This window comes from Oncorhynchus mykiss, chromosome 10, assembly GCF_057628025.1.
Source record: "Oncorhynchus mykiss isolate SJ-2025 chromosome 10, ASM5762802v1, whole genome shotgun sequence".
Lineage (NCBI taxonomy): Eukaryota > Metazoa > Chordata > Actinopteri > Salmoniformes > Salmonidae > Oncorhynchus > Oncorhynchus mykiss.
This window is the reverse complement of record NC_143031.1, coordinates 52,657,179-52,678,351: the sequence shown is the minus strand read 5'-3', so window position 1 is coordinate 52,678,351 and position 21,173 is coordinate 52,657,179. Positions and strand designations below refer to the sequence as shown.

The window sequence follows — 21,173 nt, the reverse complement described above, 5'->3', positions numbered from 1 at the left end:
AGACAGACAGACAGACAGACAGACAGACAGACAGACAGACAGACAGACAGACAGACAGACAGACAGACAGACAGACAGACAGACAGACAGACAGACAGACAGACAGACAGACAGACAGACAGACAGACAGACAGACAGACAGACAGACAGACAGACAGACAGACAGACAGACAGACAGACAGACAGACAGACAGACAGACAGACAGACAGACAGACAGACAGACAGACAGACAGACAGACAGACAGACAGACAGACAGACAGACAGACAGACAGACAGACAGACAGACAGACAGACAGACAGACAGACAGACAGACAGACAGACAGACAGACAGACAGACAGACAGACAGACAGACAGACAGACAGACAGACAGACAGACAGACAGACAGACAGACAGACAGACAGACAGACAGACAGACAGACAGACAGACAGACAGACAGACAGACAGACAGACAGACAGACAGACAGACAGACAGACAGACAGACAGACAGACAGACAGACAGACAGACAGACAGACAGACAGACAGACAGACAGACAGACAGACAGACAGACAGACAGACAGACAGACAGACAGACAGACAGACAGACAGACAGACAGACAGACAGACAGACAGACAGACAGACAGACAGACAGACAGACAGACAGACAGACAGACAGACAGACAGACAGACAGACAGACAGACAGACAGACAGACAGACAGACAGACAGACAGACAGACAGACAGACAGACAGACAGACAGACAGACAGGAAAGAAAGAAAGAAAGAAAGAAAATAATTTACTACCAAACGTGGGCATGATATAATAGAACAGAAGATAATACAATTGAATAGAATAGTTTAATATCCCAATGGGATATTCTTTCTGATGATGTCTGATGATATGTTTAAAGGATTCATGTTGACATGTATGTCTAACTCATCATTGTGTTGTTGCAGGGAGGACGACCCTGGGCAGTGGGAACACAGACATCCCTCTGCAGGGTCCAGGCATCACTGATCAACACTGCTATATCGACAATAGGGCAGGCAATATCACCCTCAACCCCTGTGGGAACCATTGCTCCATGGATGGTCTCCCCATCTCCAAGCCTGTACACCTTTCACAAGGTACTAAACTGTTTAATAACACATTTTGTACAATGTTATAAGAGTGATTTTGATTATTATCTGACATTTCATGCCATAGTGTCTTCATATATCTGTACCTGTATGTAGCCTAATATCTCCAATTGGTCATCTCAAAATGAAACCAGGTTTTAATTTCACTAAATCACCATGCTCATTAATTGAATACCTAGCTAGCTTTTTCTCCTTTAATAAGAAACACAGGCAAGACATAGAGAACCGCCCATGCTTTATGGCTCATGCATGACCTTGACCTAGATGGAAGGGAAACTTGATTAAACAGGCTGTAATAATTGCTTCACACAGTCAGCCTCTCTCTCTCAATTTTCAATTACATTTCAATGTCAATTTAAAGGACTTTATTGGCATGGGAAACACATGTTTACATTGCCAAAGCCAGTGAAATAATAGATAATAAACAAAAGTGAAATAAACAATAAAAAATGTACAGTTAAACATTGCACTCACAAAAGTTCCCAAATAATAAAGACATTTCAAATGTCATATTATGTATATATACAAAAGGGAAAATAAATAAACATAAATATAGGTTGTATATTTACAATGGTGTTTGTTCTTCACTGGTTGCCCTTTTCTTGTGGCAACAGGTCACAAATCGTGCTGCTGTGATGGCACACTGTGGTATTTCACCCAATAGATATGGGAGTTTATCAACCTCATATTTGTTTATGAGAACTTTCTGGGTCCCTCCCTCCCTCCCTCCCTCCCTCCCTCCCTCCCTCCCTCCCTCCCTCCCTCCCTCCCTCCCCTGCAGTTCCACAATTGATTTAGTTAGGTGTGCTGCATATTAATTCTGATTTCTCTCAACGAGTAAGACAGAAAATCTCTATACTCTCTTCAGTAACGTGTGGACTTTCATTCCAACCAAAAGAGATGCCATGTAAACTGTTAAAATGACCCCAATTAGACTTGCATTTAAAAAAATCTCTAAACGTTTAAGGGCCGGCTATTAATGAATCATGAATATATTTTCATATAAAATAGCTAAGTGGAGTAGGGGTGTATCTTTGAATGTAACCTAACCACCAAATATATACATAGGCCTAACTCTAGTCTACCTTTTCCAACATTATTTGCATATTATAGCCTTAACACTTAACACAATTACTTGTTGTAGTGTAAAGTGCTAGGAATTGGGTGGGCTGCAGTATTGATGAGAGAAGTGGTGTGAGTAAGAGTAAGGCGCAGGTTATAACACAATAGAAAACTAAACCAATCTCTTATCCTGCCCCGGGTTATGCATTCCATTTGTAAAACTCGCAGCTCACTGGGACATGGTCGCATAATAAATAAACTCCACGCCCCCCTCCGGCGTTATGCAGACAGGGTTGGGCAGGCAGTTTGACAATAATATCATTTGTGGACTGGACAACCGGTGTGTGGGACACGGAGCCAACAGACAGCTCTTAGGACGACACCGACAATAAGGCATTGGTACTCCGGATTCAGCGTTGTTGGCTATCTGCGTTATTTTTGGAACTTGGATCATTGGCCAGCAAAATGCTATTGATGAAGCATATCACAAAAGCCTGCTTAGCCTAAAGGGTCTTCTAATTCACTTTAATCGGACGCTGGACATCAGCGATTTTTGTGCTGAAGAAGCAGGACGTCAAGGAGCGCACGGAATTGTATTTATTCGTACAAAGACGCTGCAGACGCACGCGCTACATGCACGTTAAAATTACATTTCAAAGGAAATTGAGCTCTTGCTTTTAAATGACAATTATGCCAGTGAATGCATCAAATTAATTGCAGATACACGTAAGTGCATATACCTATTTGATTATTAGAGAGCAATTCCGCCACTTTTCAACCTCATATTCATTATCTCCATAAAAATAAAAAAACGCGTTTATATGATCTGTGGTTAAAAATATATGAAAGGTCCTAAAAAATGCTTCTTTGTGACATCACATCGTAGGATTAAAAGTAAGAAAAACAGTGATTCTCATAGTGTTTTTAAAATGTTTAAACTTTTTAACGTTTTTTTTTCTATGCAAAGTAGAAATGCACCGTTTTCACATATGTAGACACTGGTATTGTGCTGGAGATAATTAAAATAAGGTTGGAAAGTGGTGGAATTGCCCTATTGACTGTTATTTTTCAAAAGGTCTGTCAGATTCCTAATTGTGTGAGAGTCATTTTCATAAAGTGTGAGATATGGATATTGATTGATATTGATTATAAAGATTGGATATGTTGGGGTGTGTGGTCATTGCTTTGTTGATACAAAAATACCAATGCTTTATTACACAGACACTATTTTCAAACAGTTTATGAGCTGTTATTGTAGTGACAGGGATTATTTAAAATACTCTTTGAAGAGGTAGAGTTTCAGATGTTTTCGGAAGATGGGCAGGGACTCTGCTGTCCTAGCTTCAAGGGGAAGGTGGTCCTGCCATTGGGGTGCAAGGACAGAGAATAGTTTGGACTGGCCAATAGACCAGAGGTGGCAGAACGGGGTGCTCGGGATGGGGTGTAGGGTTTGAGCGTAGCCTGAAGGTAGGGAGGGGCAGTTCCTCTTGCTGCTCCACAAGCAAGTACCATGGTCTTGTACTGGATGCCAACTTTGACTGGAAGCTAGTGCGGAGGAGCGGAATGACATGGGAGAACTTGGGAAGGTTGAACACCAGACAGGCTGCAGCGTTCTGGATAAGTTGCAGGGGTTTGATGGCACAAGTGGGGAAACAGCCTATAGCGAGTTGCAGTATTCCAGACGAGTGTGGATGACAAGTGCTTGCATTATGACCTGTGCTGCTTCCTTTGTGAGGTAGGGCCATACTCTACGGGTGTTGTAGTGCATGAACCTGCAGTTGCAGAGAACGACAGGGTGTTGTCACACCAAGGTTCTTTGCACTCTGGGAGGGGGACACCGTGGAGTTGTCAACCATGATGGAGAGGTCTTGGAGCGGGCAGCCATCCCTGGGAGGAAGAGCAGCTCCATCTTGTTGAGTTTGATGTGGTTGCCAGACATCTAAGATGAGATATCTGCCAGGCACGCAGAGATGTGTGTCACCACCTGGGTGTCAGAAGGGAGGAATGCTAAAAATAGTTAAGTGTCATCTACATAGCAATGATAGGAGAGACCATGTAAAGATATGACAGAGCCGAGTGACTTGGTGTGCAGAGAGAAGAAGAGAGGGCCTAGAGCTGAGCCCTGGGGGACACCGGTAGTGAGAGTACGTAGTGAAGACACAGATCCTTGCCACGTCACCTGGTAAGTGTGCTGAGCCTGAGACGCCCATCTCTGAGAGGGGTAGGATCTGATGGTTCACAGTGTCAAAGGCAGTGTATAGATCTGGGAGGATGAGAACAGAGGAGAGAGCTTTGGCAGTGCGGAGAGCATCCGTGACACTGAGAATAGCAGTCTCGGTTGAGTGACTCATCTTGAAGCCTGACTGTTTAGGGTAAAGAAAATTGTTCTCAGAGATAGTGAGAGAGTTGGTCAGAGACAGCACCCTCAAGTGTTTTGGAAAGAAAAGAAAGAAAGGATACTGGTCTGTAGTTTTTTTTACGTCAGAGGAGTCGAATGTTGTTTTTTTGAGGAGGGGAGTGACTCGGTCCATTTTGAAGTCAGAGGGGACGCAGCCAGTGGTCAGGGATGAGTTGATGAGGGAAGTGAGGAATGAGAGAAGGTCTCAAGAGATGGTCTGGAGAAGGGAGGAGGGGATGGGGTCGGCAGGCAAGTTGCCAAGCATTTTATCAATGTTATATGTCATATTAGTGCATTGTTATTTACAGTATGTCTTGCATATGTTTTAACCTTGTGTTGTCTCTGTGTGTCATTCATTTAATTAAATTGTATTTTAATACAAACCTTGGCTGTCATCTCCTACATGACGCGATCATCTCTGTGCCTTGACTCGTTCCCTCAGCACATTGGCACATTCGAGGGCGCCGAGTGCACTTGCCTTGGTGCTCTGTAGGGTCCTGGCGACTGCTTCACAGGGCCCGAACAGTGCTTCACTACACAGCTGAGCGCCTGTTTGTGTAGTCACTCGATTTTTGCTCTCGTTTCCCCTTGACGCTCTTGTCATCTTTCAGTATGTTGAGTGTGGAGAGGAGAGTGCTGCAGACAAGCGAGATGGCTTTTGTGCGCATGCACCTCCTGGTTGGACACAGACCTAGGATATTGGTCACTACTTCTTCCACACCAAAAAGAGACTTGCACAACTGTTTACGCTTGTGTGATTCCCTTATGACGTCTGCCACACCCTGCACAAAGTTCAGTGTGTCAGACACAAGGCTTACCTTGCGCAAAACGTCTTGCAAAACCAGATCCAGTGAATGGTTACTACAGTGCACATACTGCACATGGACCCTGGACATGCCACTTTCAGTCGAGTCTGCACACCTGAAAACTGGTTTGACATGCTTGCTCCATCAAAGCAATATCCCTGGAACCGTTCCATGGGAATGTTTAACATCGCAAAAAGATGCCCTTCACACACAAGAACAGATTTTCAGCCGTGGAGTTGGGGGCTTTGTAAAACCCCCAAAACTCAGTTTGACACCAGGTTCTGGTTGACGTACTGGAGATTGTTCCATAGTGCACGCGTCAGTGGTGCCACCATCAGTCAGGTCATAGAAGAGACACTGATACGCAAGACACAATCACCCTCTGTACGGCGTGAGCCAGTTGTTGAATAATCTCATTCTGCATCGTGTCCCACATTCAGTTGTCTCTCCTGAGAACCCATTCCTGTTCCTTTGGTAGATTGTAAATGGGCTCTATTATCAACTTGTAAAGCACACCGTCACGAGTTTTGTCACCCCTGAAAGGAACAACAGCTTTGTTCCTGGCAATGCACTGTTCTGTAACAGCCATATCTGAAACCTGTAATCCGCTCAAACATTTTCCTCATTGATAACATTTTTTCTTCACTATTTTAATGCATGTGAAGCAAAGCACTCATTCATCTTCCTAAACATAATGCAGCCACTGACATTTTGCCAATCAACCTGACTTAAAAGCACAGGAGAAGTTTTCTGTTCCAAATTGCCTCCCTGGGGAAGGCAGTCATCCTTCAGCTGTTATGGCTGATTAGCTAGCTTAGCCTTGGGTGCCGGAATGCAGTAGGCCTAGCATGCTCCTCTGTCTGGGGTTGGGCTAACGTGGAGCTGTTGCAGTTGGTGGAGTTAGCATCTTGCTCCATGGAGGCTATGGTTTTGGTGCCAGTCACGTTACTGGTGGCTTACTGCTGCAGGTACTAGATGCAGCAGACCCAGGGATTTCATCTGTTAGGGCTGCTGTGATGGCAGTTTTTTTTGGTTGGCTAGTACCAGGATTGAAGAAATCTGAAATTATTTCTGATACATTTTTGATTGACCTTGATCTTGTAAATGCTAACTGCTAGCCTACAGGAAGGAATGAACCGGAAAACTTCAACATCACGGTAGTGCATTGTCAGTGATTGGTTGTAGCTTACAGTATAAAGATTTGATTAAAAATATATATTTCTCTCCCCTACCCCAATCCCATTATAATTTATATCAATAATGCAATGGACATTTTTGTAAAAAAATGTTTTGGTGCAACAACACAAATTCTGACACCTCTTCTGCAGGGTGTGCTGCCGTTTTGCCATTTCACCACATCTTGATGACGTCAAGACAACTTGCGGGCAGTGGGTTAAAAAAAACAACATAAAAACTGTATAACAACAAATGTATATATATATACTGTATACCACCACCTAAAAAGGGCACTTGGCAAGTGGGAAGGCAAAGGGACATGTGCTCTGCAGAGGTAGACTCTATATGTGTGTGGGAGTGAACTATTTTAAGGGTGAAATTTAACAATATACTTTAGGCTACTCACCTGTTGTTCATCGCTCTCTCTCTGCCTGCTATTCATCTGGCTTGTTCCTAGAATGTATGTGCTGTTCTTGTTACCGTTAAAACATCTCCTCTTGACCCTTTCACCCTGGATCTGGACCACCACGTGCTGTCACCCTAGCTCCCTCCCTTCACACCTGTCCTAGAGTGGAATGTGGTTAACATTCCACTGTTGTTGTGTCAATACAGTAGATTGTCACTAGCGCTAAGGAACATTTTGGCCGGGATCCTCTGACCAACCAAATGTTGGCTAACAAATATTTATTGTGCCATATTGTATTTTCAGGTATTTTTATTTATTTTTGTAAATCTAAGAGCAGTGTAACAGGGAATCCTAACCATTCAACCAATACATTGATTAGGGACCTTTCTAATAATTTAGTGAGGTCTCAATCAAGTAAGCCATAGGCTATACGAAGTGCATTAGTGGAGAAGCACATGGTAAAGTTATATTTATAAGACAATTTCCTAAATATGATAGGCTCTTAACATCAAAATTGCTACGTTGCATGTAATGCTTTTGAGACGAGGAAGAGTTTCTCAAACGGCATATCTAAGGCTCTGTTTCTAAAATATATTTTGCTTAGGGAAGTCATCCATTTTCATTTTTTAGTGGTACAATTTTCTCCATGTACCAGTTATTATAAATAAAGCACAGTCCATTAGGTCTACATGACATTATGTCATTTCTCTCTCTGTGATTTTGTGTTGGCTGAGACTTGTCCTACACAGCATCTCCTAACATGTTACCTCAGACAGTCTATAGATTTACGACTCTCTCGCTCTCTGTTTCTCTCTGTTTCTCTCTGTTTCTCTCTCTCTCTCTCTCTCTCTCTCTCTCTCTCTTTCTCACTCTCTCTTTCTCACTCTCTCTTTCACTGATTGTTCTGCTCACACAGCCAGGGACATTTTCATAATTAAATGGCCTTTAGAAGTCATAACTCACCACGAGGTGTCTATCCTCCACTGAAATACACCTGGCTGAGATTGATTAATCAGCTCTTTACTCACTACAATGTCACCAGCCAGCCCCGAGGTCTGAGTGGTCTGAGTGGTGTGAGTCAGAGACAATGACTGTGTATGAAGGAGTCGGAGATGACGAGAAGAATATGAATAGAAACAAGGACTAAGCTTCGTCATTCTGTTTTGATATAGGTTTGTGTGTGAGGTGTGTGGAAAGCTTAAAAATGCAGCGCTGGCTATCTATATCTATCATGATGGATGTGAACCACACCTGGAAGTACTAGTTTGACTCTCAGATGTATAGAGCCAGGAGAAGTAGTAGACTAAGGACTGGATTAAATCCATAGTTCTTCAGCGGTGTTGCGCTGTTGAAATGTAAAAGTAATTTTAGATTGAGCCGAAAATGATGCAGTGTTATTATGCAGCGTTTACCGTGAATTAAGTCTCTGCAATTGCGGGAAAAATGGCCTATAAATATCAATCAAGCTACAACGCTGATGTTGGGTGCTGTGGAGTTTGTCCAGTGCTAAGTGGTTTGAAAAGCACAGCACTGAAATATGCCCTCCTGCCCTGAAGAACATGGTGTTACTTTGTTTACAGTACATGTAATAGAGGTGGTATAGGATAGGCTCCTGTTTGTGGTAACAGGGAAAGTATCAGGCACTCTGGCCAGTGACTGCAGAGGTGAACAAAGGGACATAATATGGTGCTTTAGCTGTTTTCACAACACCGCTGTCAAGTTGTCATGTAAAATGATTCATTATTTTCTCCCCCAATCTTATCTTCTTATCTGCCTTCAGCAGTCTTTGTTTCCAGAGTGCTCCTGACCCACTGTGGGGTCGGGCCTATGTTTCATGTAGGGCGACCCTATCAAACTTACATACCTAGCAAGCAAGCATAGATCGGATCATTGTCGTTTTGGCAAACGCGTTTCACAGGTGACAAATTTCCATTTCACGCATAGAAATCCTATTAAATTACTCAAATTGCTAATTCTATGGTTCCACCACCATTGGGAATGCATGTTAACACAGTCTTGGAAGCCTAACCTTCCATCTCCTACAGTAGTCCTTCTCTTGTCCCTCCAGGGTGCATGCTGTGTTTTGGTCAGTCAGCCTTTTTCCGCTTCAACCACCCAGAAGAGGCCCTCAGAATGAAGAGCATGCTGCCTGGAGGAAGCCAGGGGCCCAGCCCCTACAAAAGCCATCACACAGGTAACCATCACACCACACCAACTCACATCACACTATACTACACAGCATGCTGCCTGGAGGGAGCCAGGGGCCCAGCACCTACAAGAGTCATCACACAGGTAACCATCACACCACACCAACTCACATCACACTATACTACACAGTATGCTGCCTGGAGGGAGCCAGGGGCCCAGTGCCTACAAGACCTACCACACAGGTAACCATCACATAGGAACCACACAGGTAATGATAGAGCAGGTGTACTCAACTCTTATTTGAGAAGGTCCGGTAAAAACACATTTAGTAGGTGGCAAAGATCCGGATGGATGTTTTCATTTATTGGCATAGTAACAAAAAAACGTCTCGCAATCGATGCAACCCCATACTGTTCAAACTGCTCACACCCCTCTTGTTGGACATTTTAAATCTCAGTTCCTGCAATTCTACACATTTTGCCATGGAGCAGAAAGAGCAGTTTTGTTCAGTTTTCTAAGCTAATTTGCTGCAATTCTACACATTATACAATGGCTTATGTGTGTTCATATGATACCTGAGTGACTCAACAAAATCAAATGGTGGTCCCCTGGGGGTTGAGGCCCCTGGGCACGTATTCTGTTCATGATAACTACAAGATTTAGATTGGTAAGTTAAGCTAACAAGCTATCTAACAAGTGTCACTGTTCCAGACTCAGATGTTCTGTTAGCTGGTTACAATATCTACAGAGCAGATAGAGTGGGTAGAGGAGGAGGTATTGCCATTCAGTGGGGCAAAAAAGTATTTAGTCAGCCACCAATTGTGCAAGTTCTCCCACTTAAAAAGATGAGAGAGGCCTGTAATTTTCATCATAGGTACACTTCAACTATGACAGACAAAATGAGAAAACAAATCCAGAAAATCACATTGTAGGATTTTTTATGAATTTATTTGCAAATTATGGTGGATAAGTACAAGTAAATAAGTATTTGGTCACCTACAAACAAGCAAGATTTCTGGCTCTCACAGACCTGTAACTTCTTCTTTAAGAGGCTCCTCTGTCCTCCACTCGTTACCTGTATTAATGGCACCTGTTTGAACTTGTTATCAGTATAAAAGACACCTGTCCACAACCTCAAACAGTCACACTCCAAACTCAACTATGGCCAAGACCAAAGAGCTGTCAAAGGACACCAGAAAGAAAATTGTAGACCTGCACCAGGCTGGGAAGACTGAATCTGCAATAGGTAAGCAGCTTGGTTTGAAGAAATCAACTGTGGGAGCAATTATTAGGAAATGGAAGACGTACAAGACCACTGATAATCTCCCTCGATCTAGGGCTCCACGCAAGATCTCACCCAGTGGGTCAAAATGATCACAAGAACGGTGAGCAAAAATCCCAGAACATCACGGGGGGACCTAGAGAATGACCTGCAGAGAGCTGGGACCAAAGTAACAAAGCCTACCATCAATAACACACTACGCCGCCAGGGACTCAAATCCTGCAGTGCCAGACGTGTCCCCCTGCTTAAGCAAGTACATGTCCAGGCCTGTCTGAAGTTTGCTAGAGAGCATTTGGATGATCCAGAAGAAGATTGGGAGAATGTCATATGGTCAGATGAAACCAAAATATAACTTTTTGGTAAAAACTCAACTCGTCGTGTTTGGAGGACAAAGAATGCTGAGTTGCATCCAAAGAACACCAAACCTACTGTGAAGCATGGGGGTGGAAACATCATGCTTTGGGGCTGTTTTTCTGCAAAGGGACTAGGACGACTGATCCGTGTAAAGGAAATAATGAATGGGGCCATGTATCGTGAGATTATGAGTGAAAACCTCCTTCCATCAGCAAGGGCATTGAAGATGAAACGTGGCTGGGTCTTTCAGCATGACAATGATCCCAAACACACCGCCCGGGCAATGAAGGAGTGGCTTCGTAAGAAGCATTTCAAGGTCCTGGAGTGGCCTAGCCAGTCTCCAGATCTCAACCCCATAGAAAATCTTTGGAGGGAGTTGAAAGTTCGTGTTGCCTAGTAACAGCCCCAAAACATCATTGCTCTAGAGGGGATCTGCATGGAGGAATGGGCCAAAATACCAGCAACAGTGTGTGAAAACCTTGTGAAGACTTACAGAAAATGTTTGACTTCTGTCATTGCCAACAAAGGGTATATAACAAAGTATTGAGATAAGCTTTTGTTATTGACCAAATACTTATTTTCCACCATAATTTGCAAATAAATTCATAAAAAATCCTACAATGTGATTTTCTGGATAATTTTTTCTAATTTTGTCTTTCATAGTTGAAGTGTACCTATGATGAAAATTACAGGCCTCTCTCATCTTTTTAAGAAGGGAGAACTTGCACAATTGGTGGCTGACGAAATAATTTTTTTGCCCCACTGTATATACACTACCTGTTAAAAGTTTTAGAATACCTACTCATTCAAGGGTTTTTCTTTATTTTTAGTATTTACTACATTATAGAATAATAGTAAAGACATCAAAACAATGAAATAACACATATGGAATCATGTAGTAACCAAAAAAGTGTTCATCAAATCAAAATATATTTTATATTTGAGATTCTTCAAATAGCCACCCTTCGCCTTGATGACAGCTTTGCACATTCTTGGCATTCTTTCAACCAGCTTCACGAGGAATCGTTTTCCAACAGTCTTGAGGGAGTTCCCACATATGCTGAGCCCTTGTTGGCTGTGTTTCCTTCACTCTGCGGTCCAACTCATCCCAAACCATCTCAATTGGGTTGAGGTTGGGTGATTGTGGAGGCCAGGTCATCTGATGCAGCACTCTGTCACTCTCCTTCTTGGTCAAATAGCCCTTACACAGCCTGGAGGTGTGTTTTTTGTCATTGTCTTGAAAAACAAATGATAGTCCCACTAAGCCTAAAGCAGATGGGATGACCTATCACTGCAGAATGCTGTGGTAGCCATGCTGGTTAAGTGCGCCTTGAATTCTAAATAAATCACAGACAGTGTCACCAGCAAAGCACCTCACACCATCACACCTCCTCCATGCTTCACGGTGGGAACCACACATGGGAAGATCATCTATTCACCTACTCTGCATCTCACAAAGACAAGGTAGTTGGAACCAAAAATCACTTGAAGAAACTTTCGAAGTTCTTGACATTTTCTGGATTGACTGATCTTCATGTCTTAAAGTAATGATGGACTGTCGTTTCTCTTGATTATTTGAGCTGTTTTTGCCATAATATGGACTTGGTCTTTTACCAAATAGGGCTATCTTCTGTATACCACCAATACCTTGTCACAACACAACTGATTGGCTGAAACGCATTAACCTCTCTAGGGTATGTGGGACGCTAGCGTCCCACCTGGCCAACATCCAGTGAGATTGCAGAGCGCCAAATTCAAATACAGAAATACTCATTATAAAAATTCAGAAAAGATACAACTATTTTACATACGTTTAAAGATGAACTTCTTGTGAATCCAACCACGGTGTCAGATTTCAAAAATGCTTTACGGCGAAAGCATACCTTACAATTATTTGAGAACATAGCCCAGCAGACAAATCATTACAAACAGTAACCAGCTAAGTAGAAGAGTTACACAAGTCAGAAATAGAGATACAATTAATCACTTACCTTTGATGATCTTCATATGATTGCACTCAGAAGACATTCATTTATTCAATAAATTTTCCTTTTGTTCGATAAAGTCTCTCTTTATATCCGAAAACCTCTGTTTTGTTTGCGTGTTTTCTTCAGTAATCCACAGGCTCAAACGAAGTCACAACAGGCAGACAAAAATTGTATCCGTAAAGTTCATAAAAGCATGTCAAACGATGTTTATATTCAATCCTCAGGTGTTTTTTAGCCTAAATAATCGATAATATTTCAACCGGACAATAACGTCGTCAATATAAAAGGTAAACAAGAAAGGCACTCTCTCGGTCGCGCGCATGAAAAAGCTCTGTGACAAGGCAGGGTCCACTCATTCAGACTGCTCTTACTCCCTCATTTTTTAAAGTACAAGCCTGAAACAATTTCTAAAGACTGTTGGCATCTAGTGGAAGGCACAGGAACTGCAATTTGAGTCCTAAATCAATGGATACTGTAATGGCATTGAATAGAAAAAAAATCCAACTTCCTGAATGGAGGTTTTCGCCTGCAAAATCAGTTCTGTTATACTCACAGATATTATTTTAACATTTTTGGAAACTTTAGAGTGTTTTCTTTAATTCCAAATGCTGCCCCCTACCCTAGAGAAGTTAAGAAGGAAAGAAATTCCCCAAATTTAGCAGACACACTTACCCAGAGCAACTTAGTTTGTGCATTCATCTGAAGATGAATGCACAGCTCGGTGGGACAACCACATATCACAGGCATAGTAAGTATACTTTTCCTCAATAAAGTAGCTATCAGCAAAATCAGAGTAGGAAAAGGGGGAAGGGGGGAGTCAAGTGCAAGTGTTGGTTCAGGAAAGTGTGGGGAAGGGGGGGACTCTGCTGTCCTAGCTTTTAGGGGAAGCTCGTTCAACCATTGGGGTGCCAGGACAGAGAAGAGCTTGGACTGGGCTGAGGGGAGCTGCCCTCCTGTAGGGTTGGGGTGGCCAAGAGACTAGAGGTGGCAGAACGGAGTGCTCCTGCCGGAAGCAATAGCAGCAGCAACAGCAGTAACAACAACCAACAATAACAAAAGGATGGAAATAGTGCCAGGACCATCATGACAAGAGATGAGTCGTTCGGCGGCTTGAGGATGTCCTACGTCACCATTAATGGCAGCGTCAAATTTAATTTCAAAAAGTAGCTGGCAATACAGCTAGTTCTGAAGAACCTAGCAAGCTAAACTGGTTACGCGCTAACTCACTAACATCACTAACAACTAATTCAAATATTGTTATCTTTTTTTTTACTTGTGTTTTTGTAAAAACAAAACAAATGTTTTACATTGATGGAACATATTTTTTATGCCATTATTATAGGCTTAGTCAAAAAAACTATCACAGATCTGAGTTATCTTGTTGCAGGTGTGTTGGACACAATGCAATAACTTAAAAGAAAAGAGAAACAAACACACTGCTCTTGTTATATTAATGCAATACATTTTGTATGCCATCATCTACACTGTAGATAGCTAAGCCTTATAAGCCTACAAACTAGCTGGCGCTAGTGCTGTCAAATAGTCCCACTTGTGCAATCAAGGGATGTGCTACTTTGATGAGTGAAGAACCTTAGCAAGCATGCATAGTGTTCGAAACAAACGACTGGATCCATAGATATAGAACAAAAATAATGAAAGACTGGGTCACGTCTCTGGCATGTATGAATTTACTTATCAAAATGAAAATATGTAATTTCTATTCCAGTAAATGTGTGCTTTAGTATTGTTTATTTGGCAGCTGTGGTATAATCAAATAACATTTTATTGGTGGCAGATGTTAATGCGAGTGTAGCGAAATGCTTGTGCTTCGAGTTCCGACAAGGCAGTAATATCTAACAAGTGTAAGGGATGAATAAGAATATGTACATATAAATATATGGATGAGCGATGGCTGTGCGGCATAGGCAAGATGCAGTAGATGGTATAGTGCAGTATATACAGTGCCTTGCGAAAGTATTCGCCCCCCTTGAACTTTGCGACCTTTTGCCACATTTCAGGCTTCAAACATAAAGATATCAAACTGTATTTTTTTTGTGAAGAATCAACAACAAGTGGGACACAATCATGAAGTGGAACGACATTTATTGGATATTTCAAACTTTTTTAACAAATCAAAAACTGAAAAATTGGGCGTGCAAAATTATTCAGCCCCCTTAAGTTAACACTTTGTAGCGCCACCTTTTGCTGCGATTATAGCTGTAAGTTGCTCTATCAGTTTTGCACATCGAGAGACTGAATTTTTTTCCCATTCCTCCTTGCAAAACAGCTCAAGCTCAGTGAGGTTGGATGGAGAGCATTTGTGAACAGCAGTTTTCAGTTCTTTCCACAGATTCTCGATTGGATTCAGGTCTGGACTTTGACTTGGCCATTCTAACACCAGGATATGTTTATTTTTGAACCATTCCATTGTAGATTTTGCTTTATGTTTTGGATCATTGTCTTGTTGGAAGACAAATCTCCGTCCCAGTCTCAGGTCTTTTGCAGACTCCATCAGGTTTTCTTCCAGAATGGTCCTGTATTTGGCTCCATCCATCTTCCCATCAATTTTAACCATCTTCCCTGTCCCTGCTGAAGAAAAGCAGGCCCAAACCATGATGCTGCCACCACCATGTTTGACAGTGGGGATGGTGTGTTCAGGGTGATTAGCTGTGTTGCTTTTACGCCAAACATAACGTTTTGCATTGTTGCCAAAAAGTTCCATTTTGGTTTCATCTGACCAGAGCACCTTCTTCCACATGTTTGGTGTGTCTCCCAGGTGGCTTGTGGCAAACTTTAAACAACACTTTTTATGGATATCTTTAAGAAATGGCTTTCTTCTTGCCACTCTTCCATAAAGGCCAGATTTGTGCAATATACGACTGATTGTTGTCCTATGGACAGAGTCTCCCACCTCAGCTATAGATCTCTGCAGTTCATCCAGAGTGATCATGGGCCTCTTGGCTGCATCTCTGATCAGTCTTCTCCTTGTATGAGCTGAAAGTTTAGAGGGACGGCCAGGTCTTGGTAGATTTGCAATGGTCTGATACTCCTTCCATTTCAATATTATCGCTTGCACAGTGCTCCTTGGGATGTTTAAAGCTTGGGAAATCTTTTTGTATCCAAATCCGGCTTTAAACTTCTTCACAACAGTATCTCGGACCTGCCTGGTGTGTTCCTTGTTCTTCATGATGCTCTCTGCGCTTTTAACGGACCTCTGAGACTATCACAGTGCAGGTGCATTTATACGGAGACTTGATTACACACAGGTGGATTGTATTTATCATCATTAGTCATTTAGGTCAACATTGGATCATTCAGAGATCCTCACTGAACTTCTGGAGAGAGTTTGCTGCACTGAAAGTAAAGGGGCTGAATAATTTTGCACGCCCAATTTTTCAGTTTTTGATTTGTTAAAAAAGTTTGAAATATCCAATAAATGTCGTTCCACTTCATGATTGTGTCCCACTTGTTGTTGATTCTTCACAAAAAAATACAGTTTTATATCTTTATGTTTGAAGCCTGAAATGTGGAAAAAGGTCGCAAAGTTCAAGGGGGCCGAATACTTTCGCAAGGCACTGTACATATGAGATGAGTGATGTCGGATATGTAAACATTGTTAAAGTGGTGTTATTTAAAGTGACTAATGATAGGCATAGGCAAGATGCAGTAGATGGTTTAGAACAGTATATACATATGAGATGAGTAATGTAGGATATTTAAGGTGACTAGTGATACCTTTATTAAGTCCATTTATTAAAGTGGCCAGAGATTTGAGTCTGTATGTTGACAGCAGCCTCTCTATGTTAGTGATGGCTGTTTAACAGTCTGAAGGCCTTGAGAGAGAAGCTGTTTTGCAGTCTCTCGGTCCCAGCTTTGATGCACCTGTACTGACCTCGCCTTCTGTGGACCTATTGGGGCGGTAAGCAAATTGGAGTGTGTCTAGGTAAAAAGTACCAACTTTGACTTTTCTGTTTTAAAACGCCTGTGTCTCAGGTAGGGTGGAGGTGATATGCTCCTTGACTAGTCTCTCAAAGCACTTCATGATGACAGAAGTGAGTGCAACGGGGCAGTAGTCATTTAGTTCAGTTACCTTAGCTTTCTTGGGAACAGGAACAATGGTGGCCATCTTGAGGCATGTGGGGACAACAGACTTGGATAGGGATTGATTGAATATGTCCGTAAACACACCAGGCAGCTGGTCTGCGCATGCTCTGAGGACGCGGCTATTGATGCTGTCTGGGCCGGCAGCCTTGCGAGGGTTAACACATTTGAAATGTTTTACTCACGTTGGCCACGGAGAAGGAGAGCCCATGGGCTTTGGTAGCGGGCCATGTCAGTGGCACTGTATTGTCCTCAAAGCGAGCAAAGAAGTTGTTTAATTTGTCTGGAAGCAAGACATCGATGTCTGCGACGGGGCTGGTTTTCTTTTTGTAATCAGTGATTGACTGTAGACCCTGCCACATACATCTCCTGTTTGAGCCATTGAATTGCGACACCTACTTTGTCTCTATGCTAACGCTTTGCTTGTTTCATTGCCTTGCGGAAGGAATAGCTGCACTCTTTGTATTCGGTCATGTTTCTAGTCGCCTTGCCATGTTTGAAAGCGGTGGTTTGCTCTTTCAGTTTTGCGTGAATGCTGCCATCAATCCATGGTTTCTGGTTAGGAAATGTTTTAAAAAGTCACAGTGGGTACGACATCTCCGATGCACTTGCTAATAAACTCGGGCACCGAGTCAGCGTATGCATCAATGTTTTTGTCTGAGGTTATCCAGAACATATCCCAGTCCACGCGATCGAAGGAATCCTGAAGCGTGGAATCCGATTGGTCAGACCAGCGTTGGACGGACCTGAGCACGGGCGTTTCCTGTTTTAGTTTCTGTCTATAGGCTGGGAGCAACAAAATGGAGTCATGGTCAGATTTGCCGAAGGCAGGGCAGGACTTTGTATGCATCGCGGAAGTTAGAGTAGCAATGATCCAGAATGCTAGCAGTACGTGTCACGCATTCGATATGGTGATAGAATTTAGGAAGTCTCGTTCTCAGGTTAGCTTTGTTAAAATCCCGGCTACAATAAATGCAGCCTCAGGATGTATGGTTTCCAGTTTACATAGAGTCCAGTGAAGTTCTTTCAGGGCCGACGAGGTGTCTGCTTGGGGGGTGGATATATACGGCTGTGACTATAATCGAAGAGAATTCTCTTGGAAGATAATGCAGTCGGCATGGATTGTAAGGAGTTCTAGGTCAGGTGAACAAACGGACTTAAGTTCCTGTATGTTGGTGTGATTACACCATGAGTCGTTAATCATACACCCGATTCCCTTCTTCTTACCAGAGAGATATTTGTTTCTGTCGGATTGATACATGAAGAAACCGGGTGCCTGTAACAACTCTGACAACATATCCCGAGTGAGCCATGTCTCTCTGGAAGGCAACTCGTGCCCTAATTTCGTCCACCTTGTTATCTAGAGATTGGACATGCTCGGGAGCGGTGGATGGTGTGCTCTCCTTCTGAGTGTGACCAGTACACCGCTCCGGCTGCCTCTCCTGTTTTGGGTCGGCCTCCGGGATAAGATCTCATGTCCAGTGTGGAGGTCCTAACAAAGGATCCGCTTCAGGAAAGACATATTCTTGGTTGTAATGTTGGTAAGTTGTCATTACTTTTATATCCAATAGTTCTTCTCGGCTGTATGGAATAACACTTGAGATTTCCTGGTGATTTCTGGTGCTAACAATGTAAGAAATAAAATATAAAAAAAACAATCACTGCATAGTTTCCTAAGGACCTGAAGCAAGGCGACCATCTCTGTTGGCGACTCCTTGCAATCGTATAAGCGGGATAAATCCCTCCACACTGTACATTACCTTGGAAATAATGAACTCTGCGGAGGGACTCCACTCCGAATCGTCCCACTGTGTTGTCCATTATTCCTAAGGTAATGTACAGAATGTCAGCATTTATGCCTTACTTATACTATAGGGACTTTTTGTAGCCTCTATACACTTTATTGTGTCTTAATTCTGGCCCTGTGCTGATGATGTCTCTTGGCCTGTGCTGTGGGTGGTGCTGACTGAGAGTCCATTCTCCTCTGACCTTAGTGCTGCAGCTGGTCTGAGAGCCACACCCGATCGTGTGTGTGTGTGTGTGTGTGAGAGTGTGAGTGAGAACCACACTTTCCTGTCTGGGCCCAGTGAGATTGAAGTAGAGAGTGTTTAAATTTAGCAGCCCCAGATCCCTATAGGATTACAGCACACACAGCTGAGAAACAAAACGTACAACACACACAGGGTGTTGCCACAGTAGCCTATATACAGTACTGGATGTTTTAGTAGGCTATAAAATACTTTTGGGTGTGTCCGTCTGTCTGTCTCTCAGTCATTGTTGATGTGTGTCGACTACTTTAGAAACATACAGTATATACCTTTAAAACACTGACAGGTTCCTTTTCCTGTCTTACCATAGACTCCCACACGGTGCTGAATGGGAACCACCAGCCTGCCCCCCATGAGAGGACCCGTTCCGGCTCTGGCCCACACCCAGGCCCCCTGACCAGCACCATAGAGAGGGACCTCCAGGACATCATGGACTCTCTGGTGATGGATGACCCCCAGTCCTCCGGGAAGCTGGCCCACCACCCCATCCCTCAGTCCCCCCTCTCCCCCATGCTGAATGGGGGAGGACGTTACCTGCTCTACCCTCCCACCAGCCCTGGGGCCATGTCCATGGGCTCCAGCTATGAGAACGCCTCCCCGCCCGGCCCCTTCTCCCCGTTCTCCTCTCCTCTGTCGGCTGCCAGTAGTGATGCTTTTCCGGGGCCTGATACTCCTCCAGTGCCTGCCCGCTCCTCCAGCTACACCCTCACCACCCAGACCCCTGTCACCCAGACACGTACCACCCCTCCTGGGGGCTACAGTGGACCTGCTGATGTGCAGAGGGTCCCGGAGAGCCCCAGGCCTCTGAGGAGGGCCCTAGCGGAGTCCTTGCCAAGCCCCACTGCTTCCCGTAGAGGTGTGGGTCAAGACAGCCCAGTAGGCAGTTCAGAGACTCCTAGAGCAGTACATGGACCATCCCACATCCCAGTCTCCAGCGCCAGACTAAACTCTAAGTTCTCTGGATGTCAGGCATCCACGGCCCCCTCCAGCCCTAGGGTGAGGGTGGGTGGCTTAGGCTCTCGTCCTCCCAGCCCCCAGCACCTCTTCCAGGCCCAGTCCCACACAGACAGCCCTCAGCAGACACGTAGGACCCCAGAGCCCTCTGGACCCTACAGTCTGAGGGAGCTACCCCCTCCCAGCCCCTCCATGTCTCGTAGAGGGGCTTCTCCAGCACAGGGCTCCCTCCAGGATAGGGGGCTGCGAGCCAGGAGTCCCTCTCCCACCTCCGGGGGAGGCAGGCAGCAGAAGGGCAGCCCGGGTATCGCCATTACCCCAGCCTTGGGCTCTCTGTCTGGGTCTGGGACAGGAACTGGGCCCTCTCCTCTCACGAGCCCCCAGGGACAGAGGAAGAAGTCTGGTAGTGCTGGGGCCACCAGGGACCCAGCTGGAGCATCTAGGGACCCCAAGGGGCCTTTACGGCCCCGGACCCGGGAACGCAAGAACAGCATCTCAGAGATCAGTGACAACGAGGATGAGCTGCTGGAGTACCACCGCTGGCAGAGAGAGGAGAGACTCCGCGAGCAGGAGATGGAGAAGCTGGTGAGTATTCAGGTGTGTGTGTGTGTGTGTGTGTGTGGAGGTGGGCGGCTATATGTGCTCAGAGGAGTCTAGTTCTATAAAGAGGGGGTGGTGTCTATATGTGCTGGGTGGGTGTTACAGTCTAGAGGAAGCTTGCCTTGAAATTGACTGCTGCACCCCCGCTCCTGTGTTGGGTATATATAGCAGTCAGGGAGACACCCACGCCCTCAGCACATGGACTTTTAGACTCCCTAAGGAATTTACACAAGCATGTCACTCTGATTGCATCCCAAATGACACCCTGTTCCCCACAGTGGGCTCCAAAATTACTGGCACCCCTGACTGGCAATGCACAAACAATACTTGAAAAAATATAAATAATATAATTACAGAGAGAAACTCAAAATACCAACATGTGAGAAATAGTGTACTTTATTGATGTTTCAATGGAATCCACCAAAATAATTTATTGATTTAATTAAACATCTATATCCTCTACATCAAGGTTTCACAATTAATGGCACTCTTAAAGATTATTGTAAACATCTATCAACATTATTGTAAATTGTAAACATCTACCAAAATTACACCAGGAATTAAATTCCACTTATTTATGTTTATCTTAGTCTTAAGGAACTATATTGAGCCATTACATCCCTTCCTGTTTCACTAGGGTATACAAATGAGGTAACATGCATGCAATATCCCTTCAACATCCAACACCATGAAGAAAACAAAAGAACTGGCAGTTCAAAAGAGA

At 43.8% G+C, this 21,173-nt stretch overlaps 1 protein-coding gene across 38 annotated transcripts in view; it reads left to right on the top strand.

Annotated features, from left to right (window-relative positions):
* phldb1a (pleckstrin homology-like domain, family B, member 1a) overlaps positions 1 to 21,173 on the top strand; it is an 85,182-nt gene that overhangs the window by 26,498 nt on the left and 37,511 nt on the right. For 32 of the 38 annotated variants that reach the window (XM_090187071.1, XM_090187066.1, XM_090187082.1 and 29 more), the window contains 3 exons: positions 944 to 1,114; positions 9,043 to 9,168; positions 19,206 to 20,434. In XM_090187071.1, the coding sequence (XP_090043197.1) occupies positions 944 to 1,114; positions 9,043 to 9,168; positions 19,206 to 20,434 (1,526 nt within the window). Of the gene's footprint in view, positions 1 to 943; positions 1,115 to 2,508; positions 2,915 to 9,042; positions 9,169 to 19,205; positions 20,435 to 21,173 lie in introns of those variants that run through there. The other 6 variants (XM_090187091.1, XM_090187084.1, XM_036933347.2 and 3 more) reach the window with 3 other exon arrangements.